The sequence below is a fragment of the Callithrix jacchus genome, chromosome X (assembly GCF_049354715.1).
Source record: "Callithrix jacchus isolate 240 chromosome X, calJac240_pri, whole genome shotgun sequence".
NCBI lineage: Eukaryota > Metazoa > Chordata > Mammalia > Primates > Cebidae > Callithrix > Callithrix jacchus.
Window position 1 is genome coordinate 145,217,222 of NC_133524.1, and position 27,331 is coordinate 145,244,552.

General features: G+C 38.5%; 1 protein-coding gene across 8 annotated transcripts in view; it reads left to right on the plus strand.

Annotated features, from left to right (window-relative positions):
- The window catches only part of AFF2 (ALF transcription elongation factor 2), a 486,005-nt gene that overhangs the window by 157,645 nt on the left and 301,029 nt on the right, over window positions 1-27,331 (plus strand). For 4 of the 8 annotated variants that reach the window (XM_035288892.3, XM_035288895.3, XM_035288893.3 and 1 more), the window contains exon 3: window positions 3,401-4,261. The exons of the other annotated variants lie outside the window; for them this stretch is intronic. In XM_035288892.3, coding sequence (XP_035144783.1) covers window positions 3,401-4,261 — 861 coding nt within the window. The remainder of the gene's footprint in view (window positions 1-3,400; window positions 4,262-27,331) is intronic. 8 annotated transcript variants of the gene reach the window in all.

A 27,331-nucleotide genomic window follows, 5' to 3' on the forward strand; every position in this document is an offset into this window, starting at 1 on the left:
ATGCTTTCACTGAGTTAGTCATCAAAAGAAAAAGTCACATGAAGACATCTTTGTTTCATCTTGGAAAATGAGGCCCCAAATATTGTTTTATTGCTCAAATGTTCTTGTAAACATATCAATGAGAGGAATTCCTTTTCACATTTTATTATCATGCAACCATTTGTCTCATTTAATGAATTAGGATATGCTTCTTTCCATCCAAGATAATTCTGTAACCTACAACCTTTTCCTTTTTGCCTTAGCTACCAGGAAACCCAAAGTTCAATTTAATGTTCAATCATAGTAACCAAGTTAGCTTAATTTTTACCTTCTATTTATGTACCTTTGACTCCAGCTATTGCAAATTCTTTATTTTGATATAGACAGGGTATGAATTTTAATTTATCCTGTTCAATACTGTGAAAACTTATTGCATATTTGATAAGCACAAGACATGGTGCTACATCTTGGGTATATAAAAATAAGTAAAATGTGGGCTCTGACCTTTAAGATCGCATAGTTTTATTCAAGAAAAGATATCATAAATGTAGTATACACTATGTAGCAAAGGTTGATTTTCTAGACTTATTGAGAGAAATTTCAATTTTCATCTAATTTTGTTCACATAGACACAGTTTTAGACATTGGCCAGTTTAGAAGTTCTCTTCATTTCAAGCATATTTTTGAAACCTAGATATGGAAAATTATATCTAAGCTTGCTTCAGTAACCCAGATTATTATAAGTAAATGTAAATGAAGAGACATTACAAAGTAGGCAAGGTTCTCCCTACTGAGATTAAGATGAACCTCTTTATTTATTGCTGAAACAAGAACAAGAATTTGACTAGCTTACTTTTAAGCAAATGAGCTTTCATGTTCTTGGGTCCTGATTGTGTTTCTCTAAGGAGACTAGAATGACTTCTCAGGGCATGGAAGTGTTACAGTGGTCTCCCTGACACCTACGGACAAGGTTCTGATTTTGCAAAGCTCTGTTTCTGTGAAAGCCATATAATGAAATGAAGGCATTTCCAATGGGAAGTGAAATGGTGCTGTTTTCCCTTGTTGGGTCAGATCCTTGAATATGACCAGGTATCACTGTTCATGAGGCAAACATCTGACCCAAGAGCTAATCTGACAGGCCAAAACAGCCTGCAGATGTTTAAAGCTTGCATCAGATTCTTGTTAGACCCTCAGCACAATGAATTTTTTTGTTGTTTTAAATTTAGAGATTGAACAGAGAGCCTGGTTTTGGCTGCTGTCCATGTGGTTCATTGTGCAACTCAGTTGAAGGAGACCACTATATACAAAGAGTTTGTTCTTGTCTGTGCTAAAAAGTAATTCGTTCCATTAAAAATGACAAACCCAGAGACTTCTAGGAAATAAAAGTCACTACTACCCATCTATAACTATTAAACATGTCTTTCAGATGTACTTCTAAAAACAGAGTATTATTCAGCTGAGGATTATATGGAATGTGAATTGTTTAATCACTACTTCAGTACCAAGGTTGCATATGATGCAATATATGATTGGAGGATGAGCAAACTAAAATCGACATAGTTATTTGATTTCTAAAAATTCCTGTCCCTGACAGAGCTCCCTTATCGTATGTTTAGCATACTTTTCCTTAATCTTTGAAATTTATATGTCTCCTGGTGCCCTCATTTCTTTGGAAGTGTCTCATAGGGTTTCACACACACGGTATGAGTTAAATACTTTATATGGTATGTTGAGATGGTGCTAATAATGAGGCCAAGGTTCCCAATTTGATTCTGTCTCTCTCTGATTGTTTCTTCTTGGTATCATTTGCTGGCTCCTTTTCTCTTAGTCTCTTAAAGATTGATGTTTCCCAGGGTTCTCTGCCAATCCCCATCTTCTCATTCTACATTTTCTTTCCCCAGGAGATTTCACCCATTTCTGGCACTTCACCCTCTGTCCATCTGCATATCCTCCCATCTTCACATACAGAGGAAAACACACAGCCATACACCCTAAGTTTAGACTGAGATGCTAGACCTAGATAGGTATACTCCCTGTGTACACCAGGAGACTGGGCTATGTTAAACTCATGCAAAAAATCTTAGATGTTAAACAACTATCTTCAGCAAAGAGTGTATCAATGGTTAGATGGTCACTCCCTCCTGTGCATGGAAACTGTGCCCATGACTCCTTGAAGGGGACTTGAAGGTCACATAGGGTGGCATCTTTCCCATCTAGTGGCCCAGTTGGCAGATGGCTCCTTGAATACTGGTAACCTTTTATCATTGCAACATCTTGGGCCACGATAGTGCAGCCTATGTACAAAAAAAGTCCTTTGGCTTTTGGAATTCAGCAGCTTGTTTTGATTACCTCTTTGGCATATAACGAGAATAAAGAAAGCCACTTTTGGGGATGAACAACGGAGCTTTCATCAGTTATTTCCAAGTATACAGCTAACCACTGTGTTCAAGTCATGATAACTTTGCTTTCTGTATTAAAAAACCCCAGGCAGGAACATAATTATTTTAATAACAATCACAACCATTTTAATAGGACTAATACTACAGGGGGTGGTGTAGCTGGTATACTCATTGTCCATCAAATGCTTTGCTTGCCTCTGTAACTGTTATGCATTAGGCTAGCATCACTTTGAAAAGATAACTTTGTTTTGGTTTACTTAAATGACAGTTTAAACACTTGAAGAAATTTTCCTTAATCATTGAAAAGACACAGAAGGGCTTGAGTCACTGTTGATGAACAATTGCACCATCTCAAAGTAGATGAGTATGAATCATCAATATGTAAGCACAGTCCTTCCAGAATATATAGGCAGACACTGGTAATTCCTACAGTTCTTTGATTAGAAGAAATCAGATTCACGTTAGTCATAAGATAGCTCAATTAGATGCTGTTTAATTCCATGCCTTTTCTAAACTTAGTATAGTCATGGTAGCACAATTTAACTGATTTTTTTATCCAATAGTCTAAGCCTTTTTCATGGTATAATGTGGTGTAAAGGCTGATATGTCAAGAATATATATAAGTAGAACATTCCATTATAACTCCAATGATTGGTAAGCAGAAGTTAATCACAGTGTAAAATGTAGCAATTCAGCTCATCTGACACAGAATAAGTTATTTTTCTAATAAAATCAATAAATGATGTAATTTAAAACTTTTTCTCAATGAACATGTTTAAGGATTGGCTAGGGAGTATACAAATGTTAATCATACCCACTCATTCCAAGAGGCTTTTTCAATAGTGTTATTGATTTTTTTTTCTTACATAGCACATGAAAAGCATGAAATTAGATGGCAGCATGACAATTTTAAAGAACCCCGTATGCTAGTCTACTTAGGGCATCTGTTTGAAACATTAACATTAGGAAACACAAACCTATTCATTCTCTCTCCTCCCACCCCCATCTTTTTGTTATTTTAGACAAACAAAGGTGATGCACTTGCCAACCGCGTCCAGAACACGCTTGGAAACTATGATGAAATGAAGGATTTGCTAACTAACCATTCTAATCAGAATCATCTAGTGGGAATTCCAAAGAATTCTGTGCCCCAGACTCCCATCAACAAAAATGAAACAAGCTTTTTTCCAGAACAGAAGAACAGGATAATTCCACCTCACCAGGATAACACCCACCCTTCAGCACCAATGCCTCCACCTTCTGTTGTGATACTGAATTCAACTCTAATACACAGCAACAGAAAATCAAAACCTGAATGGTCACGTGATAGTCATAACCCTAGCACAGTACTGGCAAGCCAGGCCAGTGGTCAGCCAAACAAGATGCAGACTTTGACACAGGACCAGTCTCAAGCCAAACTGGAAGACTTATTTGTCTACCCAGCTGAAGAGCCCCAGATTGGAGAAGTTGAAGAGTCAAACCCATCTGCAAAGGAAGAGAGCAATGCTAAATCCAGTGGAGAAGATGCTTTCAAGGAAATCTTTCAATCCAATTCACCAGAAGAATCTGAATTTGCCGTGCAAGCTCCTGGGTCTCCCCTAGTGGCATCCTCTTTGTTAGCTCCCAGCAGTGGCCTTTCAGTTCAAAACTTCCCACCAGGGCTTTACTGCAAAACAAGCATGGGGCAGCAAAAGCCAACTGCATACGTCAGACCCATGGATGGCCAGGACCAGGCACCAGACATCTCTCCGACACTGAAACCTTCAATTGAATTTGAGAACAGCTTTGGGAATCTGTCATTTGGAACACTCTTGGATGGAAAACCCAGTGCAGCCAGTTCAAAGACTAAACTGCCAAAGTTCACCATTCTCCAAACAAGTGAAGTAAGTAATTTTTAAAGTTTCGTTTGGTTTCACTTTTTTTAGTTCTCTGCTCTAACCTCTATAATCCAGTATTCACAAGCAGCTCTCATTTACCTTATTGAGCTGTATAAGATTCTCTTCAAGGTCAGAGTCTGAATTTTTTGATCTTCTGTCACTTGTGACATGACTGATTAACATGCTGCAAATACAGTTAAATCTCCATAATTTGGAATGGCAAAAGACAAGGTTGGTCTGAGTGAATGAATGACAAGTTGGAGTTATAAAATAGTATCATAAAATACAGTTGTGGTAGTATTATGTGCAAATTAATAACATTTGAGATTATAATTGGCCATAAGTAGTATGAGGTTCATGAGAAGATTGCGAGTCACTATAGGCCTTCACTACTCAATATTGTTAACTTAAAGCATATTCTAAACTTAAAACACAGAAGTTCCTTAAAGTACAAGAATGTGCAAGTATGGTTTGCTGGAACCTGAAGTAGAAGGCATTCTTTAAGAATCTTAGTTTCTTGAGTGATTACAGGGCTATTCCTTGGCAAGATCTTAATGTGATCTTCCGTATCCATCAATCTTCCCTTCCACATCGCCTTCCTCCACGGGTGTCTCCGTAGCCCTTTTACTCTACCTTCATCCTTTCTGTCAAAGCAAAAGGCATTACGATCAACCAAAACCCCACTGGTGTAGAATGACTATCCTACCCATCTCAGGAATCATTGCCTTGTAAAAGAGAAGTCCAGAGGGACCAAAGCCTCTTCCAAGGAATGAATCGCTAATGATTGGATTCCAGGCCTTGTGGCCCCTGGGTGGGGGGCATATATGGTGCTGCCTCTCAGACACCACCATGTAAGCGGCTGTCTACTGCATCTCAAGCGCTTGATTGGAAGAAGCCACTGCCTTTAGATTGGATTCCTGTCACTGGTGACTAAAGGCTTGAAATGACACAGAGGAAGAAAGTAGGCTTAAATTCTTACTCGATAGGAGTGACAGGCAGTCTGTCTGAATGGTTGCAGATTCCAAGTTAGTGGTATCTAGAGAAGTCTGATCCTATAAGTCCCTGGATCTCCTTCCTTTATTTATCCTCAGCAGATGCGGTGATTTCAGAGGACAATGGGAACATGAAGGGAGGGAGGCCTGGGCTGTTGGCTGTATTTTCTGAATGTATGTTTTTAATATTGTTTCATTTCTGAGGCGATTTTGCTTTTTGTGTCATCATTCATCAAGTCTTGTCAAGCTTCCTCTTAAGTATCTCTCTAGTCTGTCATCTCTACCCCCACTGCCTTTGAACCACCTGTGAGCCTTCAGTGGACTGCTGTGAGAGCCCCTCCTGACTGGTCTCCTTCCCTCTAGTCTCATCTCTCTTCCAAACCATCCATGCAGGCTCATCTAATAGGCAGATCTGACCATGTCACTCCTTGCTTTTGATTCTTCAGTGCCTTCTCATCACTTCCAGGGAAAGTCCAACTTACTTAGTCACACATACAAGGCTCTTCACCCTTTAGTTTCATGCTCCCTTTCTGGCTACATATTTCACTACTTCTTCATGTGCAGTTGAAATTCCAGCCATATGGGACTACCTGTGGTTCCCTGTCATGTCATGCTTTATCACGCTTCCTTGCTTTTTGGCCTGCTGTCCCCTCAGCATCGAATGTCTTTCCTCACCTTCCCTTGTCTTCCTGGTAAAGTCCTGTTTCTTTCAGGTCTGGTCATTTGTCACTTTCTCTGTGCAAGCTTCCCTCATACCCCCCAACTTAAAAACCCCTTCCTCTGACATCCTCTAGCACCTTCTATATGCCCTGATTGGCACCGACTTCATTGTATTATAGTGATTTGGTTATGTTTCTCTTTCCTTACTAGACTGTGAGCTCGCTGAGAGCAAGGAATATCTCATTCTCTCTGTATCCCAAGTGCCTAGCAAATATCTAGCACATAGTAGATATTTAATAAATGTTTGTTGAATGAATGAATTTCAAAAATGGTTACTTGATTACATTTTCTAAGCCACAGTGTTAATTTACTAACATGTACAAAGGTAAACAACTGGTAGGAAACCCACTATGAGTTATATCTTTTTCAGTTGTATTCTGTCTGCCTGTTTCTTACTCTGCTCTACTCCTGTTCAGTCATTGAGAAATCTTAGCCGTAATTTCTACTGGATGACTTAATACAGGCTTTAATACTTAAAAACCAAAAAGAGATCTGCTTTGAAAAAGTACAAGTGTAATGGGTGGTGGGAATATCATTCTTGTTTCTTCTTTTGCCCTGGTATCTGCTGTTGTTCCCTCCTTATACAGCCAGAACTGATCTGGAAATAGCACTGCCCCATAAAGCAGTCTGTCAGCCTGTTTCCATACCTCATTAGTGGAGTGACAGATCACAGACCCAGTGAAATCCACTCTGTTGTAATTCTCTCTCTTATACATTCACAAAATGGCTGACCCAGATTCAGAAATGACTTCATGCTTTCACTCAGTGCTCTGGCATGCCAATGAGAGGTACATTTTCAAAGAGAGTCTGAGCTGTCATCAGCTCTGGAGAAGATTATCCAAGGAGCAGCCTATGTGCATGCAGCCTTTGGTAATGGTACAAACAGACCTTGGTAGAGGTCTGCATGAAGAATGGGCCAGGTGCAGTAAAGTCATGATAGGAGATCAGTGAAGAAAGTACTTATTTTAAAATATGGGTTTCAAGGAAGGATTTGACAGAAGAGTAGAGAGAAGCTTAAAGCCCTAAAGGCAGGGGCATATACAGAACCCAATGGTAATGTGAAAACCAAAAATAGGAGGAAAGGAAATGAGAGGTTAGACAGCCCAACAAGAGAGCTTAGGAGGGTGCAGATTAAAATGCCGGCATAAATACAGACAGGGTGGAGCATTATGGAGCTTTGAACCTAATGGAATTTATGTGGCTAAAACTCTGACCAAGTCTGAAAATTCACCCTATTAAATCTTGATGCACTTTTCAAAAGCACTTAGCATTAGAATTCAGCCCCAGTTCCTGGCGCCAAGAAATTTCAGGCACTGGGTTCCGGGTCCCTAGTCAGTGTAGTTCTCTTTGATGAGTGGTAGCATTACTCTGAGTTATTACCAAAAAGGCTTATCCATGGAGCAATCACAGTATTTCTTTGAGCATTCTCAACTTTTCCCCTGTCTTCAGTGACAGGAGGTTGATGAGTGTTAGTTAAGTGCATTTGTAGGGAGGGCGAAGCAGGGTGGGTTGAATGGCCAGAAAACAGACAGCATTCTAAGATGTACAATTAAGCAGATAACATGATATTTATGAAATGAAAGATCACAAACTATTATTGAATTGTGATGTGCAAGTGTGTGTGCCCATGTTTGTTTATGTATCCACATATTGAGTATATAGTGATGAAATTTTTATTTTTTGTCCTTGAAACATTCCATGCTTCTTAGAATTCCTGTATCAACAATAAGGATATTAGAAGTATAACCAATTTTTTTGCAAAAGGTCAGCTTTTCAATTGAAGCATGTCATTTTAACAAATAATTTGCTTAAAAACTTCACGTCAGCAGGGTGCAGTGGCTCATGCCTGTAATCCCAGCATTTTGGGAGGCTGAGGCAGGCAGATCACATTGTTAAGAGATCAAGACCATCCTGGCCAACATGGTGAAACCCTGTCTGTACTAAAAATAGAAAAATTAGCTGGGCGTGGTGGCACACACCTGTAGTCTCAGCTACTTGGGAGGCTGACGCAGGAGAATCACTTCATCCTGGAAGGCAGAGCTTGCGGTGAGCTGGGATTGTGCCACTGCACTCCAGCCTCGTGTCAGAGTGAGACTCTGTCTCAAAATGAATAAATAAATAAGTAATAAACAAAACTCCATGTCACAGAATTTATTAACATTTCTGGCAACAACAACAACAAAAGGCTGGTGTGTTCTGCAGTTGGGTTTAGAAGAATTTTCTGGGAACTGCATCTGAAAACAGTAAAAGGCCTAATTATATCAAGTGGAAACATAGGGTTGCTTGCAGATGGTGTTTTATTAGGAAATGAATTTGTTAATAAATGTAGCTTTATACATGATTTATTTACAGATGTTTTTGTTTATTTTTACCTTAGGATAAAAATCTGCTAGTGTAGACAGCTTTGCATTTTGGTGCAATTTGTTATTAGTATAGTTTGCCAAGTAAATACATGCACATGAAAGGATTGCTATCACATATTCAGTGTCTCCATCCTGAGTCAATAAGCTTTTGAAAGTATAAAGCAAATGTGTGGAGTGTCATTTCCGGAAAGGGTCATTTTTTTTACATGCTGCTCTTGGCTGTGATCTAAGGCTATCTGAGGCTCCAATGGCTGCAGAACTAGATGCCTTAGAAAAGTTTAATAGAAATTATGTGGGATTTGTCTGTAGCTTATTTTAGTGGTTAGCTTTGTTAACCAGCTGAAAAATAATTGTTGACATTTGTAATTGTGCCTGTTTTGTTTCACACCCTATGCAGTGAACACTGGGAGTACAATTACCTTTATTTATTATGAGGTGGAGAGTAAACTCAGGTCCCTTCTGTGACAACTGCAGAGAATACTGGGATATTACCATTGGTGTTCTAGATATGTCCATGCAGCTACACAGAAATGAGACAGCTGCTTCAATGAATGGAAGGCCATCCAGTTACTATTTATAATTCATGCTAAGAATTTTTCACTTGATGTATTAGTCTGTTTTCATGCTGCTTATAAAGACATACCTGAGACTGGACAAGTAACAGCAGAAAGATTTTAAGGGACCTACAGTTCTACGTGGCTGGGGAGGCCTCACAATCATGGTGGAAGGTGAGAGGCCTATCTCACATGGAGGCAGGCAAGAGAGGAGAGCTTGTGCAGGGAAATTCCCCCTTATAATAACCATCAAACCTCATGAGACTTAGTCACTATCACGAGAACATCACAGCAAAGACCAGCTCCCGTGATTCAATTACCTCTCATTGGATTCCTCCCACAAAACATGGGAATTGTGGCAGTTACAATTCAAGATGAGATTTGGGTGGGGACACAGCCAAACCATATCAATCTGCTTCAGCCCCACCCAAACTTCATGTCCTCACATTTCAAATTCAGTCATGCCTTCCCAACAATACCTCAAAGTCTTAACTCATTTCAGCATTAACTCAAAAGTCCACAGTCCAAAGTCTCATCTGAGACAATGCAAGTCCCTTCCTCTTATGAGTCCGTAAATTCAAAAGCAAGTTAGTTACTTCCTGGATACAATGGAATAACAGGCATTGATTGGGTAAATACAGCCATTCCAAATGTTAGAAAATGGCCAAAAAAAGGGGGGGTGGCTACAGGCCCCATGCAAGTCTGAAATCCAGCAGGACAGTCAAATCTTAAAGCTCCAAAATGATCTCCTTTGACTCCATGGCTCACATCCAGGTCATGCTGATGCAAAACATGAGCTCCCATGGTCTTAGGCAGCTCTGTCCCTGTGGCTTTGCAGGGTATAGCCCCCATCCTGGCTGCATTCATGGGTTGGCATTGAGTGTCTGTGGCCTTTCCAGGTGCATGGTGCAAGTTGTTGATGGATCTACCATTCTGGGGTCTGGAGGATTGTGTCCTTCTCACAGCTCCACTAGGTGGTGCCCAAGTAGGGACTCTGTGAGAGCTCTGACCCCTCATTTCCCTTTCACATTGCCCTAGCAGAGGTTCTCCATGAGGGCCCTGCTTCTGCAGCAAACTTCTGCCTGGACATCAAGGCATATCCATACATCCTCTGAATTGTAGGAGGAGGTTCCCAAACCTTAGTTCTTGACTGTTCTGTACCTACAGGCTCAACATCATATGGAAGCTGCCAAGGCTTGGACCTTCCACCTTCTGAAGCAATAGCCCAAGTAGTACCTTGGCCTCTTTTAGCCATGGCTGGAGTGACTAGAATGTAGGGTACAAAGTTCCTAGGCTGCACAGAGCAGGGGGCCCCAGGCCTGGCCTGCAAAACCATCATTTCCTCCTAGGCCTCCTGGCCTGTGATGGGAGGGGCTGCTGTGTAGACCTCTGACATGCCCTGGAGACATTTTCCCCATTGTCTTCAGGATTAACATTTGGATCCTTGATACTTAGGCAAATTTCTGCAGCTGACTTGAATTTCTCCTCAGAAAATGGGATTTTCTTTTCTATCACATTGTCAAGCTATAAATTTTCCCAACTTTTATGCTCTATATCCCTTTTGAAACTGAATGCCTTTAACAACACCCAAGTCCCCTCTTCAGTGCTTTGCTGCTTAGAAGTATCTTCTGTCAGATACCCTAAATCATCTCTCTCAAGTTCAGAGTTCCACAAATCTCTAGGGCAGGGTCAAAATGCCACTAGTCTCTTTGCTAAAACATAACAACAGTTACCTTTGCTCCAGTCTCCAACAAGTAACTCATCTGCATCTGAGACCACCTCACCCTGGATTTTATTGTCCATATCATTATCAGCATTTTGGTCAAAGACATTCAACAAGTCTCTAGGAAGTTTTAAACTTTCCCACAGTTTCCTGTCTTATTCTGAGCCCTCAAAACTGTTCCAACTTCTGCCTGTTACCCAGTTCCAAAGTTGCTTCCACATTTTCATGTATCTTCTCACCAGCACCATACTCCTGGTACCAATTTACTGTATCAGCCAATTTTCATGCTGCTGATAAAGACATACTGGAGACTGTGCAATTTACAAAAGAAAGAGATTTAGTGAACTTACAGTTCCATGTGTTTGGGGAGGCCTCACAATCGTAGCAGTAGCTTAAAGACACATGTCTCATGGCAACAGACAAGAAAGGAGAGTTTGGCAAGGGAAACTCCCCCTTATAATAACCCTCAGATCTCATGAGATGTACTCACTATCACCAGAACAGCACAGGAAAGACTTGCCCCTGTAATTCAAGTTCGTACCACAGTTTCCTCCCATGTGGGAATTGTGGGAGTTACAATTCAAGATGAGATTTGGGTGGGGGCATAGTCAAACCATATCACTTGATGTATATCACCAGTTTACTTTTTGTGCATTCTTATGAAAATAAAATAGTATTTAGTTCAAGGCTGTATCTGGACTATTTCCGACCCCATCAAAATGAAGTATATCTTTATATTTTGATATCTTTATACTTTTAGGGTGCCAGAAAAGACTCTTGAACTACTTAGTATTTGTTTTATAGCTGTGTGGAATCTAGAAAGCTTTGTACCTTCTTCTCTGCTAGTCCATTCCCTGGTAGTTGCATTTTGTGTGTGCTTTTTTACTAACTTTTCCAACTCACTGGTCTCATTGGTGTTCAAATTCATTTTCTTATTATATTCCTCCTTTCTCTTCGTATTCCGCCTAACTTTAGTGTCTCCCTAAGCTAAATGAAGTGGTCTCCAACTGAACATGTATAGTTGATAGTAATACAAGTAGAATACCTGGATTTGCATTCTTTGTGATGGAAAGGTTGAAGATGCTAGGAAAGGAGTGATTAGGAAAGGTGTCCTGAAGAGGGGACTCTGAGACCGTTCTCACAATAGCAGGAATGATTTGTCAGACAGGGACATGTAGTGGTAATCCACGAGGATTTTGCAGAGAATGAATGGGAAGCTTGTTTTGAACTTGACCTTTAACATTGGGTGGTAATAGAGTAGTTCAAGAGGAATCTGGAGAGCAGTTCATGTGTGTACATATTAGTGGATTGAGATAATAGCATATACAAAAAAGGGAAGTGAGAAAAATGTGAACTGTATTCTAAGGACAGGCCAGATTATCTGCAGCTGTGGGCATGTATGACCACAGTGAGAGAGCTCGAAAGCCAGACTGTCAGTTATCTTGAATTTATAGGCAATGTGGCAACCAGAATGTTATGCTGAACTTGGCACTTTACTTTCCCTGGCTTCATAGGAGACTAGGAATTCTCTCAAGACAATTGTTTTCATCAATTCAAGCAGTAATTTATGAGCTTTTCCAGGTTTGTTCTCTATTTCCCTACAAGAAAGGACATCTCATTTCTTCTCTTTTAACCATCCAGTCTTTTTCACTGTGCTTTCCCAAGGATCTTCCTAAATTAATGCTGAACTGGCTAGTTTATATGATACCTTCCTTCCCTTGGAATCTCTGTCCTCCATTCATTCCCTTTCCCTTCCACTTTTTTCATTAGCATTAGTCAAACTCAGAGATAGATCTCAAGGAAGGTTTATTAAAGAGTATGCAAATACTTGGGATTTCTTTTCTTCCTGTTTCCTCAAGTCCTCTTCTATCTCATTTGTATTTTTTTTTTCCTTTTCTAAGGCTCTATGCGAGTGGTTCTAGCCATCAGCATCCTAAAACAATGTCAGTGATTTTAACATGCCATTTTCTAAGTCTATCAGATATTTGGTTTCACTGCATCTTTCTTGGCGCTCTTTGCCTTTAAAGCCCTTGTCGTTTTTTTAAAACACTTTTTTTGGTTGGAAAGAAACCAAAAGATTGATTTAGTCTTACTCTCTTAAAAAAAAACTTTAATTCTTATGTTATACACATTTCTGTCATCATTATTAATAATGGTGCAATTTAAAACAGACTATTTGATAATTTTAGTGATTCTTCATGAGATAGCTGAAAGTAAATCTCTATGTTGGAACATGTGAAATATTACAAAGCATAGTTTTAATGAGGTATACTGAAATGTGCATTTCACTTCTTGCCTGGACTGGGTTTGTAAAATTAAAAGAGTTATTTTGCCTTTCTAGGCCTCTTGTCACATGAGGAGATTAAACTAACTCATTGGTGGGGTTGTTAACAGCTCTAAATCTTCTCTTGGTGGTTAAGCCCAAACCCACCTTGCTTCTATAGTAATGTCAGCCATTAGCTCCCCGACCCGTAACCCTCTAGGAGTATCCACACTACAACAACATGAAGGGATCTGAGCCCTGCCTGTACACATTCAGAATCGTTTGGGACTTTGTAAGACTAGGTAAATATGGGCAGACTCAAATTGGATGTTTTTAGGGATTGACTACCAATTCAGCTGGAGTATTCTTATATTTCACCATTTTTTTTTCAAGGTAACAACTATATGCTGCATTTTACCAGGAAGTACCAAACTGTAGACTCAGCAAATAACCTCCTAATCCTTTTGTTACCACCCACTGAAATAATGAAAGTTAGAGAACTCCTATTTTCACATTATTTCTAGGAAAATATTTTGGCAGATTCAGCATGCAGTAAAGTGATAAGCTTTTGTTATGTGTGTTCCAAATCATCTTGTTGTCACTGGATATATCGATTAGTTCAGTACTTTCTGACCCAGTCATAAAAAAAGACTTCTCTCTTTCTGCATTAAAGAATAAGAGAAATTGACAGGTAGATAACCATGTTGATTCAACCCAAATAGTAAATGCAAGGGGCTTTAGACATAAGTTATAAAACTCTTTATGGGAGTTGTAAGTGTGTTTAGTGTTTTCTAACTGACATGAAAGAAAATAATCTCTAATTAACCATCATTTTAAAGTGAACTATGCTTTTATTTGAGTTTATAGTATAGGTGCCAATAACAAAAACCTTTATACTTTATACTTTATACCTTTATAATTTATAATTTGCAAATGCCTTCACATACCTTATCTTATTTTGATCCAATTCTAGCAGGGTCTGGAATTATCATCATTTCCTTTTCACAGATGCAGAAACTTAGTCTTGGAGAGGCTAAGGGTCACTCGCCTGAAGACACACAGCCAGCAAGTGGCTATGGTAGGACCAGAATCCAGGCTTTTAGTGACACTTCCACGTGGCATTTGGTGCATGGTGTCCTACTGTATATGTATGGGTTAATTTTCTAAAAGTAGCTCCTCTACTGGCACATAAAGAGCAAGAGAATAATGAGCTGAATCCAGCTTAAGTTAAAATTCCCTTGTTTGGTTCATATTTCAAAAGTCTGGGACCAAACACACCAAAAGAGCAATTTTTCTTGTGGCATTACAGGTTACAGTCATGTGTTTTTCATTTACAAATATGGTGAGAAGTAGTGTTTCTGCAATATTCCTAAATGAGTAACATATGACATAACTTGTTAGAGGACCTTTTCTTGGTTCATAAAGTTTCTGAGTTTTTGTGTTTTTAGTGGGATGACTTTATCAGAAATACTCAGACAACACAGCTAAAATCTAAATTTATGTGGTTGAAACACAGCCACCCTCAAGATAAACCTTAGATGTAAATGAGATGTCAATAAACAGTGGGTATGAAACTAGTTGCTATAGAAGGAGTAAGACCCCTCAATTGTTTGAGCCCCTGAAAAATAGATTAATTTTTAAAAAACTGTCTAGGATCATCAAATAGCAAAAGTAGTTAGCAAGGAACAGACAGAATTTTGACTTTTATTCATAGACATTAAATGGATGAGTGCCACTCTATCTCAGCAAGAGAATGCAGATAGTCTGCAGACAATCTATTTTAGAAAATTACAGTGACAATAAATGAACTAAGTAGCTGTGAAACTTCTCTGAAAAGTGTATAAGACTCTGCAAATGGGAGGTGTATTAATTTCATCTAGCTGCAACGGAATATCACAACTGAGTGACTTAAAACAAGAGATGTATTATCTCATACTTCTCGAGGCCAGGGGGCCAGGGGTCCAAAAAGATGCCACACACATTGCAAATACTCTAGAGGAGAATATTTCCTTGCCTTTAAGTAGCTACTGGTGGCCCCAGGCATTTCTTGGCTTGTGGCAGTGTCACGCCAATCTCTGCCTGCATCTTCACATGGTCTTCTTATAGGTCTGTCTCTCTGTGTCCTCTTCTTCTAAGGACATCAGTTATTGGATTTAGGGCCCACTTTATATCCCAGGTGATTCATGTCTAGATCCTTAAGTAACTCCATCTGAAAATATTATACATACATCCAAAAAAGTCACATTCTGAGGTACTGAGTGGACATGAATTTTTAAGGAATAGTATTCAATCCTGTATAAGAGAGGTCATTTTTTCCTAATTTTCAGACTAAGAATAGAGGTATTCCATGCTCTATTCATTGTGAAAAACCTAAGCCAGTTTTTTGGAGGGAGGTAGGCTTCCCCAAGTCAGAACTGACTTCAGGTTCAGTCCACAATGCTTCTGAGCCGAATCTTTAAGCTGTTTGTCTTCACTGTGACTGTCACTATGACTTCACTCTGAGTCTTGGACTCAGACACAGTGAAAGACAATGGCTGTAGGTTAACTGTTCAAATACAATTGTGCAAAAGTGAGATTTAAAAATCTTTTAGGGAAGTATAAAGTTTCTTTTCACTTAGATAATAGATAAAAAACAATTTGTTAGTACAATTGACTTTTTTGGTGAGCTATAGCCAGATGGCCAAAACTTTTCTGAAAAATAATTATTTTCCACTATATGGGCTATATGGTCTGTCTGTCACGAATACTTATCTCTGCTGTTGTAGCATGAAAACAGCCAAAGACTGTACATAAACGAATGTGTATGAGTGTGTTCCAGTAAAATTTGATATATGGATTCTGAAGCTTGAATATCACGTATTTCCATGTGTCACGAAATATTCTTTTCCTCTGTTACAAACATCTTACCGTGTAAAAAGTACTTAACTTGCGAGCCAAAACACAACAGGCAGTGGGCTGGATTTGGCTGGCAAAACGTAGTTTGCCGAACCTTGGGCTAGATCTAGACAAATTTTCAGACAGCAGAACACATTTTGCTTCTTGTTACTGTTATCAACAGGAAGACAGCTTTGAGAAAGTGGGGAAGGTCAGTCTTGTTCTTATACAGAGCAGAATCCTAGAGTCAGGAAAGGTATCTTACAGTCAAGGGAGAACTAGCCAATGGAGTAGAGGCTCTCCCAGGCCTGGCCTTACAGACAGGTGGATGTAAATGTTGTATACCCAAGATTTGAAATACTCTTCAACACGTCAACTCTCACCCTCCATTCAAAAGAATCTTTTTTCTTAGTTACTCATGGGGTTGAAGGTCATTTTGCTTTTTGCTTCCTTAGAGTTTCTGGACTCCCAGGGCAGGAAACCATTTGCATGCCCAGTCTTGGACTCAGAATCACAAGATATAAAAAAGGTGACCAAAGAGATAACGGCTAAAAGGAAGCCAGTCCTATTATTTTATCTAGGGAGAAGGTGACCTAGGCCAAACCCAATTGGCATTCTGGCATCCCTTATGGATCAGAAGGACTAAAGCATGTATTTGACTTGGGCATGGGAGGTAGAGATTTCTAAGATTCGTGGAATAACAAATCCTCTTCTATAGCCTAAGGTTCTGAGTCAAATTGGGTGAAAGGGTTGATGGTCTGTGGCAGTTCCTACAGGCTTTGCATAACTGATGTGTAGGGGTGTTTTTGTATGTGTGTGCACATATGCATGTGTTAGGTGTCCATGTGTCTTTTTACGGGGAGTGCTGAGAAAGCCAGTGGACTTCTGGGTTAGAAGGCTAGAAATTATGGCATTCTTGGTACTTTCTGAAGATTTTGCCCAGCGTGCAGGGAGATATCTAGGTTCCTAGATGATGTAGAATGAAGGAGCGATAACAGACGGGATCTGTTTAGTTAAAGCTTTAAAGATGAGGTGAGGTTCAGCAAGGACTTTGGGAAGCACATGGATTGATGGAAAGTAAGAAAAGAGGAGGCAGTATCTTAGATGTGATGAACTGCGTAAAAGTTTGGAAGTTAGTGGGGCTCTAAGGTTCATGCTTCCTATGAACTGAATTATGCCACTCACGTCTTAAAGTAGGTATCAAAGAAAAATGCTCCAATGATGTTGCCGTTTCCTGAAGAAGTTTGGTGTTGGGAGAAGTAGCTGCCATGTTGTGTAGTTTCAAGGTCGCTGTTCTTATAGAAAACAGGGTGAATTGTGACCCCTGGAGTCAGTTAAGGAGATGGTCCCAGCTCTAGATTGAACTTGTTCTTTGGCCTTTCTGCTTGTCAGGATCTCTTATTCTTCCAGATCTTGATGTGAACTTACTGAGGAAGCTGATTTTCTCTGGGACATCCAGAAATGCTTTCCTTGGGCATCTGCTGGAGATGCAGACCAGGATGCTCATCCCAAGTGGGGTCTGACCAAATGGTCTCTCCCGTGTGTTGAGACACCAAAACTGTCTTTCTGCAATTCTACTCTATTTAACTTGAATAAGTATGGTCTTCAGATGCTTGGGAAGATGAGATCTAACTTCCCTTCCCAGTCAAGATTGATGTATAAAAAGGGTTCACACCAGAGACATAAGCCTGAACCCGCAATCCACATAAATTATAATAAATCTAGAAGCAAGTGGTCTTGTTCAATACTAGAAGGAAGCATTTGGCTCAAGGACAAATGTTTTAAAAAACCTAGTGTAATATTTTGAGTAGTTCACACTGAGTTTGATACTATGAATTGTGATTTTTTTTAACTCTGAAAATGTGATCTTACAGACTGTTGGAAACATTCACTAGATGCCTGTAAAATCTCCTATTTTCTTTTTTCATTCATTCATTTACCAAATTTTCATTGAGTGCCCATTGTGTGCCAGGTACTATGCTAGAAGCTGGAAAACTGAGATGATGACATGTTGCCTTATCTTAGGTAGCTTAAGTCTGGGGATGTAGACACAAAAACAGAAAAGTCACAATGAAGGACAATAGAACAGTGTTTGGTATTCTCTCTAAGCAGAGAAAGAATAGATATCTGAGGTGTTTAGAAAAGCTTTCTCAGGGGGGTAATAACTTGCAGCTAGCTCTTAAAGTATGATTAGAAGGTTTATTGGTGAAGAAGTGGAAATATAGGCGTTCTCTGCAATGTAGACCCATATCAAGTTGTAAATTGGCTTGATGGCTTCTGGGCTTGATGAGACACAAGAGTCAGCTGTGTCTGGATAGAGAAGGGAAGATTGGGAAGACTGGGGGCTTGGTATCAGCTCTACATGATGGGGAGTCTTAAATCATTAAAAGGTATAAGGTATAAGCATGATAGATAATGTTTTAGAAAAGCCATCTTGACAGGGTGATTGGCAGGGGGGTTGGTGGAAGGGAGTAACATGTTAGGGCTGGTGAGATTCAAGGCAGAAAGATTGAGCAGGCTATTGAAATATTCCAGGCCAGAAATGCTAGCAATTTGAATTAGGATAATTTTTGAGATAGATTTTTAAGTCGGATTCAGTGGTATTCAGTAATTAATTAGATGAGCCATTGAAAGAGAGCCAACAGAGAGAAATTTAAAATGACGCTGAAGTTTCCAGCTTGGGCAAGCAGTAGAGGGTAATACCGTTACCCAAGAATCCTTTCTTTCACACTGAGAGCTGCACAAAGCAGGTAAGTTTTTCCTTTGATCTCTTTTATTGTCATGCTGTCATGATATAGGCTTTGAATGTCATGATATTTGATTTATGTTTGCACAGTTTTTCTTGTTGTAAAGCTATGTTCGAAAAAATCATGATTATTTTCCTATAGCTCATTGAAAGATTTATTTCCTACAAATGACGTTTTTGGTTCACCACTTAAAAAGTTAATATCTTACCTCAGAGAGGTTTGATAGTACAGAGAGCATGGGAAAATATGCTGAATATTTTTTTAGAAATCATAGAAGTCATAATTTTCCATTAGTTATGCAGCATATTAAATATTAAATTATGTTTTGTCTTTTGTAGTTTTTGAAGTCCAATGAACACATTACCAGTTGAATTTATCTTGTACTGATAGCTGTGGACTTTTCTATGATACTTCCTTACTTCGTTTCCTTTAGACTGAAGCTGGCTACACAGGGAACATGTTTACAATAGAGAGTGGGTGTGGCTTTGCACTCCATACTGCTCTTCTCTCCCTCAGCCCCAGTGATATAATCTTGAGTGAGAAATGACATCCTTTGATTTTGGTGGAGTTGGTGTAGAGTTGTTCTGACTAACTGTCTATATAAATTGTTACCTCAAAAACTGTTCAACTCAGCTCCCCTGCTGTTATTTGGTGGACATGGACATGGCCTTTTAGTTAAGATCAGTGAATTTCTGGTAGTGGAAGCAGGAGGAAAGAGTGGAATTGAGTGTACAATATTTTTGCACTCCATAGTTTCTATGATTGCAATTATGTTTTTTCAAATATAGATAAATTAGTCGTAATATATTTATTTGACTTTACTTATCTAGTCCTTCTCAGTTCTCAACTATATGAAACTCTCTCTGTAACTCCCATGTACTTTTGTATTTTGAAATTACTGTAAACAGAGACTTTGAGACCTGAAAGCTTCACTTCTTGCAATGAAGAATGTAGAAGCTTGGCAAGAGGAGGCCTCACCAAGTGCCTCACCATGGCTAATTATAGAACTGAGCCTTGAACTCTCCACCCATGAATCTGGGCATTAAGTGAAAAGGAAAAAATAATCAACATTTTGAAAAGCACTTATATTCTATTAATGCACATGAATTAAAAGAGCAGTACTCTGAGAAAATGGAATCATTATTTTCTTTGGGTGGGGGCCAAAGAGTGGCAGTAAAACTGTGGAGGTGATAGTGGTACTATTTATAGAATTATAGATTCTTGATTCTGAGAGGGCTCTGCAAAGCCAGTGAGTCCAATTGGCTTAATAGAAACACGTTAGTCTGCTTTTAGGCTGCATATTCCTCGCTCAGGAATGAGAAAGTCCTGAAAGGCCACAGGTGAAACCTTCATCTGAGAGAGCTTGCATCAAAAATAATCAAGTGTAGCGTGAAACTTGGCCGTGTCCCATAACCCGAAGATACATATAAAAGTTCCTTAGTTGGTAGACTCCAGCAAACATATTAGGCATGTAAAAAAGCAGCATCTAACTTCTGTATTTTGACTTATATTTCTGTATTTTGACTCCCAGTCACATGAATAAGTTCATTTCACCTACTGTAGGGAAAAGAAAGGAAACTGTAGCTACACTGTGTTATTGAATCTTTCTGAAATCAGCCTTTAGAATTTCGGAAGATTGAAAGATTGACTGCCAATGCCTTCCACACACAAAAACCAAAAAGTTATTATATGTTTGCATCAACATAGGTTCAGTGATGAAATACAGCTAGTCAAAATCCATGTTAAAATTTTTCCTATATTATGTAACACTGCTGCATAATACATTAAAAGACATCCTGGGTTGGGGATAAATTACGGAAGAGATACCAGATTTAGTTTGTAGGTTTTAACTGCAACATAATTCAGTACATGATTTACATAGGTAGACATAAGTACATGTCTTTCCAAACTACATAGCAATGTAGATACAAAAGCTATAAAATAAAAGAAGCAAAACCATACTAAATGACTGCTGGGAAAAGATGACTGTTAATGTTTGTAAGCAGCAATCTGATAGTAAAGTTAACGTGATACAGGAGAAAAGGGAAAAGGTTTTACTAATAGACATTTAAAATTATGTCTTCATAAATCAAGAGGATATAGTACTTAGAGCTAGAAATAACAGTGTTGTGATTCCTGTTTTGAATAAACCATTATGCATTTTTGTCTTCGCATCCCTATTTAATTTGTACAGTGTTATTTATTTCAATAATTAGTGTTAACTTTCTTGGCAGTAGGCGATATAATTACCTTTAAAATTTAAATGGGATAAAAATGCCTTGAGAAGATGGTTTAGGAAAATTCTTAATATTTATTTTCACTTGCCTCTTTAATTATTCATTTATGTAGTATTTGAAAGAAAGTCTTGAAAAATGGAAGGCCGCTGACAGAATGACTTGCCAGATGAGCAGACTTGGTTTTTCAGTTGGTTGGGTGACATTCTGGACTGCTGAGGCATTAGTGATGCCAAACTGAAGCTCTACTACCCATTCAACATTGCAAGTCATTATTTCAAATAAGTCATTATTCTGAAAATCAGCCATTCACATGACTTCTGATTTCAAATATACATATGCAGGTGATCATTTTCCCAAATATATAAATTAATTTGAAACTAGTTTATAATCTTAATAAATGCTGTAACTCTGAATAAGTATACTAGTCTTCAAGAAAATCAATGTTTCAAAAGATGGACGGGATAAATCTAGCCTGTCCTCAGCCATTAAAAAATACACAAGCAATGTCAAGATAAGGTTTACAATATTCATTCATTTATTATGTACTGAACACATCTATATGCATCACATAGTTTTAACCTTATAGGGGGATCTAAAAACTTTAGAAGAAGAGATGACTGGATTTTTGCCAATTCCAGTCATAATACCTGGCACAGAGTAGGTGCTCATTAAATATGTGCTGAATAAGTGAATACATCCCCTGGAGAGCTGAAGAGTCCATAGCATATCTGAAGCAATTAGACAATGATAATAAGGAAATCTGTATGCAGTTGTGTGATAAGAAGTTATAAAATAAGGATATTGCACGTGCAGGACTTTCTCGAAGATGACAGCCCAGAGATTGACCAGAAACAATTCTGACACTTGGGGAAGTTAGCCTTCTAGGTGAGAGGAATTAGATGACCAAAGATCAAGAGTAGGAGTAAGCATGGTTTTCGTAGGTAACAACCAGTCACTAAATTAAAAACAAAACAAAACAGAAACCTCTGTTTGATGTTTATCAAGCACTTATCATATGCAGAGTATGGTGCTAGGGCTTTGAGAGAGACAAAGTTGGAAAAGATTGTGATCTGCCCTCAGGTAACTTATCTTTAGAAGGACAATTGTGATATATTCACAATGACAACAGAGCAACACAATGAAGTAAAAAAATCTGGGTTGCAGGTTTAGAGTACCATGGGAGCCCAGAGCAGAGAGAGGTGCAAATTGGCAGGTAGATCTAGGGTGACTCTAGGGAAGTATGGTATTGGCATCTGCACTAAACCCTACAGAACCCTGGGATGAAATCATGGGCATTCATAAACTTTTTGGGCCTTCACCCTTTGTGAGAAGCTGGTAAAATCTCTACCTCCATGTCTCAGAAAAATGTGACTTGGAAATACTCTAACTATTTTTTATGCAGTTGCTTAGGCAACCTCAAGTCAAACTATGAACCTCTAAGGAAATTCATGTACCCAGATTTGACACTTTTGATGGAGTGAGAGAAAACTCTCTTTGGAAAGGGGTAGAGCAATATTCAAGTTGCAGCTACCACCTCTAGCTTTGTGATTTGGACAAGTTTCTCAAGCCTTCAGAGTCTCAGTTTCCTCATCTGTAAAACAAGGATAATAAATCTTACTTGAGATTATTTTAGCATAGAACAAATTAACAGAAATCATCTGATCACACCAGGCACCAAACACATTATACTTTTCAGAGTACCATGGGGCTGATTATGTTTTATTGAGAGTAGGGGAGTTGGCTGCATCACTGGGTTATTATCAAGTGCCATCATTTTTCTTTCCTTTCCTAACAATCAACAGATTATTTGTATTTTAAAATAATCCTCAATATGCAGAGTTTATGAGTACACAGGGCCAAATTCACTGAGAAATATAATCCCTCACTGGATTCTTAGGATAAAAACACCAGAAAATGAGCCTACATTTTCAGTTGTGATGTTGATGATCACAGTGTGCTAAAAGTTGTGTGTGTGTGTGTGTGTCTGTCTGTATGTCTGTGTGTGTGTGTGTGTGTGTGTGAAAGAGAGAGAGAGAGAGAGAGAAGCAAACAAAGAGAGAAATAGAATGTTAAAAGGGGACTTCAGTGGTATCTCTGTTTTTATGTTCCCCACCAGAGGGCTTTGGGATTTTGTAGGCCTCGGGTATTTCCATCTTCATGTATTTCCCTATGCTTTATTTTCAGTTACTGATGGATGGCTGAAGATTTTGGTGGAAGCATCCATACTCACAAAGAAACACACAAACACACACATAGACATGCACAGTAGCATGTATTATAACAGAGGAAAAGCAGCAGGTGACAAATACATACTTTAGCTGTTGTACAAACTTATAATGTAATTTTACAAACACGATTTTTAGAAGAAATAAAAGGAGTTTAGTGATGGGTGGTTGGGTTTAGAATCAAAAGTCACTCAGCTGGTCGTTATACAGGTGGCTCAGTTTGGCTTTGTATACAGTGAACGTTTTTATTGCAGGACTTAAAAATATGTAATCCTAATTTTAAGAAAACTAATGGAATAAACACTCATTATGCACACAAAAGCCCTTCCATTCAGCCATTCTTTGCTTTGCAGTTATTTTCTCCAAAATAGAATGAGTAATTATTTGGAAGTACTTTCAGCACATGCACCATGTGGGCTAAGCTTGTTCCCAACATCTACAATCCTTTGAATGGAAGTGCCAAAGGCCTCCTGCCACCATGGGCCACAGCCAAGTGTCATGTGAACCTGAGTCTCACAGGTTACATGGGAAATAAAGGACTGCCAGAACAGCCTGCTTCTGGGAAAGATGCGAAATGCAGGAACTAGAGAACAGCGAGAACAGCGAAGAGGTATTTTTGGATACTAGGCACCAAGTAGGTATATCTTATGTGTAAGGATGGGTGGACAAGTGGATGGATGGATGGATGGATGGATGGATGGATGGATGGATGGATGAATGGATTGATGGACATTTCAAGCAAATCTAAGGACATAGCAAGTTTAGAATCTACATAATGGCTCATCAGGGCCATTTACTTAAAGGAATCTTTTTCAAAACATGATACTTGTGATTTGGTTTACCAATAGTTAACATTCTATATTTTTAGCACAAACTTATGCAAAGTGTTCCTAACATGTATTATTTGAGTGATTTTTTCTTGTACTGAGAAATTCCAAAAAGTTAGGTTGCATAGACAGTAATACCTAAACCTCAGGTCTTTGGTAGAGTATATCAGAGATTTGCAGTACTCATTAAATGGTAGATATTACTATTCTCATTATTATAATTGTTAGAAGGACAAATAGTTCTAGAGTGTGAGGAAATAAGAGTGGATACAGGTTTTGCTATACCACACTCTTGTCTGAGGTGACCTGAGTGGAAAGATCCACAGAGAACTTTGCCATCATCTAGCTGATGAATTGTGTGGTCTTGGATTTTCGTGTATTGATTACACATACACTCAGCAAGTTGCATCTACCCTCTGAGCTGACTTTCTCAACTGTATCAGAGGGAGTAGTAATCTTTGATTTTTGCTTTCTTTAAAAGGCTGCATGAAAATGTCCTGAGGTTGTGGACGTGTGAGTGCTGTGTAAACTCTAAAGGGTTTTGTGCTTACAAGATGAGGGCTTCATACATCTTCAGTAGAGCTCCCCAGATACTTTTATCTGTGCAATTAGAATTACCTATGTGTTCTTTTCCATTTCTATGGTTGCAAAAATGAATGTATCAGTCTACATAGTACTCAGTGACAGAATGGATTAACTTTTAAAATACCATGTTTTGAGCTCTGGCTTTGGATATTTATGAACTTCTGGAGATGTCCATGTGGACGTGTCCTGTGCTACTCTGCTTTCTTGTGAATGAAGAGGTCTGAAACGCTGCTGGAGTGCTTCTTTGCCGGTTTTGCTTATGTGCATTTAACATGTTGGTCTTACATGAAAGACATGCCTTTATAAGTATAAAGCACATATTTCTGGCCTTTTTCTCCCTTCTCCATCGATAAATTGTAACTGCAGTTTTTGTTTATAACCTTTCCAAGCCTGGCGATTTTTCATCTGATTTAACCTTTCTCTTGACAAAACCCCAGCCTCAAATGCTTTGGCCATTCCTGGTCAAGGATTACACTTGCACTCTTCCCTAGGGGCAAGAGACTTTTAGTTGGCTCGTTGCCTCTCAGAAGACTACTTTTATTGGATCACTGACTTTTTTGGCTTTGGAGGCTTGGGGAACTATTTAGAGCATTTCTTTTTATGAGGCAACATTGCCCAACAGAAAGTTACTTTCTGTTGACTTTCCATCATTAGGATGGATTTGTGCCTGGTATACATTAATTTCACCCATACCTAGTTTCTCAGAAGTTACCCTGTGAGAGAGCCTGTGCAAACATTTTAAATGAAATAGGTCTATGTACAATCTAGGTCTGAAAGACATGAAAGATGTTTAAAGTGTTGTCATTGGAGAAGAAGCTACGGAGGCTACTTTTAATAAGAGTGTGACAAAAGACATGTCTTTCATGTAAGTCCAACATGTTTAGTGCACAGGAGCAAAATTAAGAATAGATCGTTATTGTTATAAAGTAATTAATGCATATCATTGGCCTTTACTAATCAGAGGCTTTCAAATTAGAAATATCAGCTCTTAGATTTCTGACATTTTTGAATTTAGCAATGTCCAGCAGTCATAATTTTGAAGGAAGCTATTGGTTGGCCTTTAAGTTTATATCTTCAGCTTCAAATTCAGCATGTTCATGCAATATTATATGGGAGCCTCAGTAAATCTTACTGAAAATGTAATACATTTCTTCAAAAAAGTTTTAAAAGGCAGTATTTCAAGTTCGATTGATAAAGGAAGTACCCATAAGTTAATGAGGCAGTCCCAGTTTCTAAGCTGGGTCCTTTATTATAAGCACAAATTTCTGTAACTGCTCAAAATAGCACATAGGCACTTAGAACAAATATACATCTGGGCCACCTACACACCTATTTGATTTTCTAAATGTTGGAGCTAAGCTGCTAAGTTTGAAAATGAACCTCAACAAGCAAGTATCAATTGAAAAGAATAAGCACCCCAGTAGCTAAGTTGAGAAATGCAATTGTAATTATTTGGTGAAATAGAAATCAGGTCATTGCAGCTGCACATTGTCATAGAATAAGCTCAAAAGAGAAATGTCTTCATTTTGACTAACACTGCCGTATTTTAACTTTGGGTTTGTTATAACTTGTTTTCTACAGGCATTATCTGTATTACGTATGTTTAGGAACCAAAGTAGTTCTTAGGCTCCAACAGCTAAGTAGAAATAAATGTGTGTTGAAGAGCTTTTCTAGCGTTTAAGGAGAAAGCAATGCTTTTCTGATTTAAGTACCATAACTCAGACTTGATTCCACAGTGGACATCCTTGACTATAGACATTTCTGTAGGCACTTAAGTGCAAATTAAGCATGCTAAAACCCAAGTTAGAGTGAAATCTGTTGTGAGCCGATTTACTCTGAACTGCAGTCCTGGAGAGTGAGAAGTGATCTGCTAGGTTGCTGCTTAGCTTAGACCTTGGTGCTGCCTCCACTGGGGAGGGAAGAAAAAGGGGAGATGGAAGGAAGAACACTTATCAGTGGCTGAAAGTAATTTAATAATCAGTTAGTTTGTGCATTATTTAAACAAAACCAGAAACGTTTTTAACGTAGTTAAGTATCCCTTCCCATAGCAGGAATTATTGGAGGATGCCACAGGAATATACAGGCTATTGAAAGCATCTGCTTAGAGCCTTCAAAGCTTGAATCATGATAGCACCAATGGTGACTTTATTTTTATATGAATTCAAATTCATATAAAAATTTAATTTTTCCTTTTAAAAATATTCCATAAAGCATTCAGTATCATCAATAACAAAATGAAATTCCCAAACTCTAGAATGGGAGAGTAAATTCTCAGTGGAGAAATCGCTATTCTTATACATAATCAACGACAACAGTTCTGGAGAAATGCTGTTGTAGGTAGGAACCATTTAAGAGCCAACGTTCATGAATATAACGTTCAAAATTTCCAAATACCTCCCTTTTCGGCATAGCTGCCTTCTAGCGCCATACCAAAATATCACTTAATCTTCATTTTCTTGAAAAAATTACTGATCTATTTATCTTTTTTGTAAATTTTCAGGACTTTGACATAGAACGTATCCAGGTGAAAATATATTACCTTGTCTCTTCCTTTCTCTCTCTCTCAATCTATTTCTCTCTCACACACACATAAACACACACTCCTATCTGTAACCATTTTTCTTCTTTTTTTTCTTCTCAGGTGATTTTAAGCCAAAATGGCCATTAATTTTTCTATTAAGAAATACCAACATTGACTTCAGTAGTATATTAGCAGTGGAAATTTTGAAGTCTGTAATTTTTTTTTAGCAAAGCCTAAGTGAATGTGTGAGAACTAATGAACATGATGACAAAATGTTGCATCTCTTTAACGGTTGGTCTTCTGACAAATTCCCGATCATTTCATATATATGTGAAGCAATCCAGAAATCAAGGAATGGGGTGAAACCATTGATCTTATTTTACATATGCTGAATGAAAGGCCTAGGAAGAGAGAGATGCCATAGTTGACCACAGTTCTTCTGACT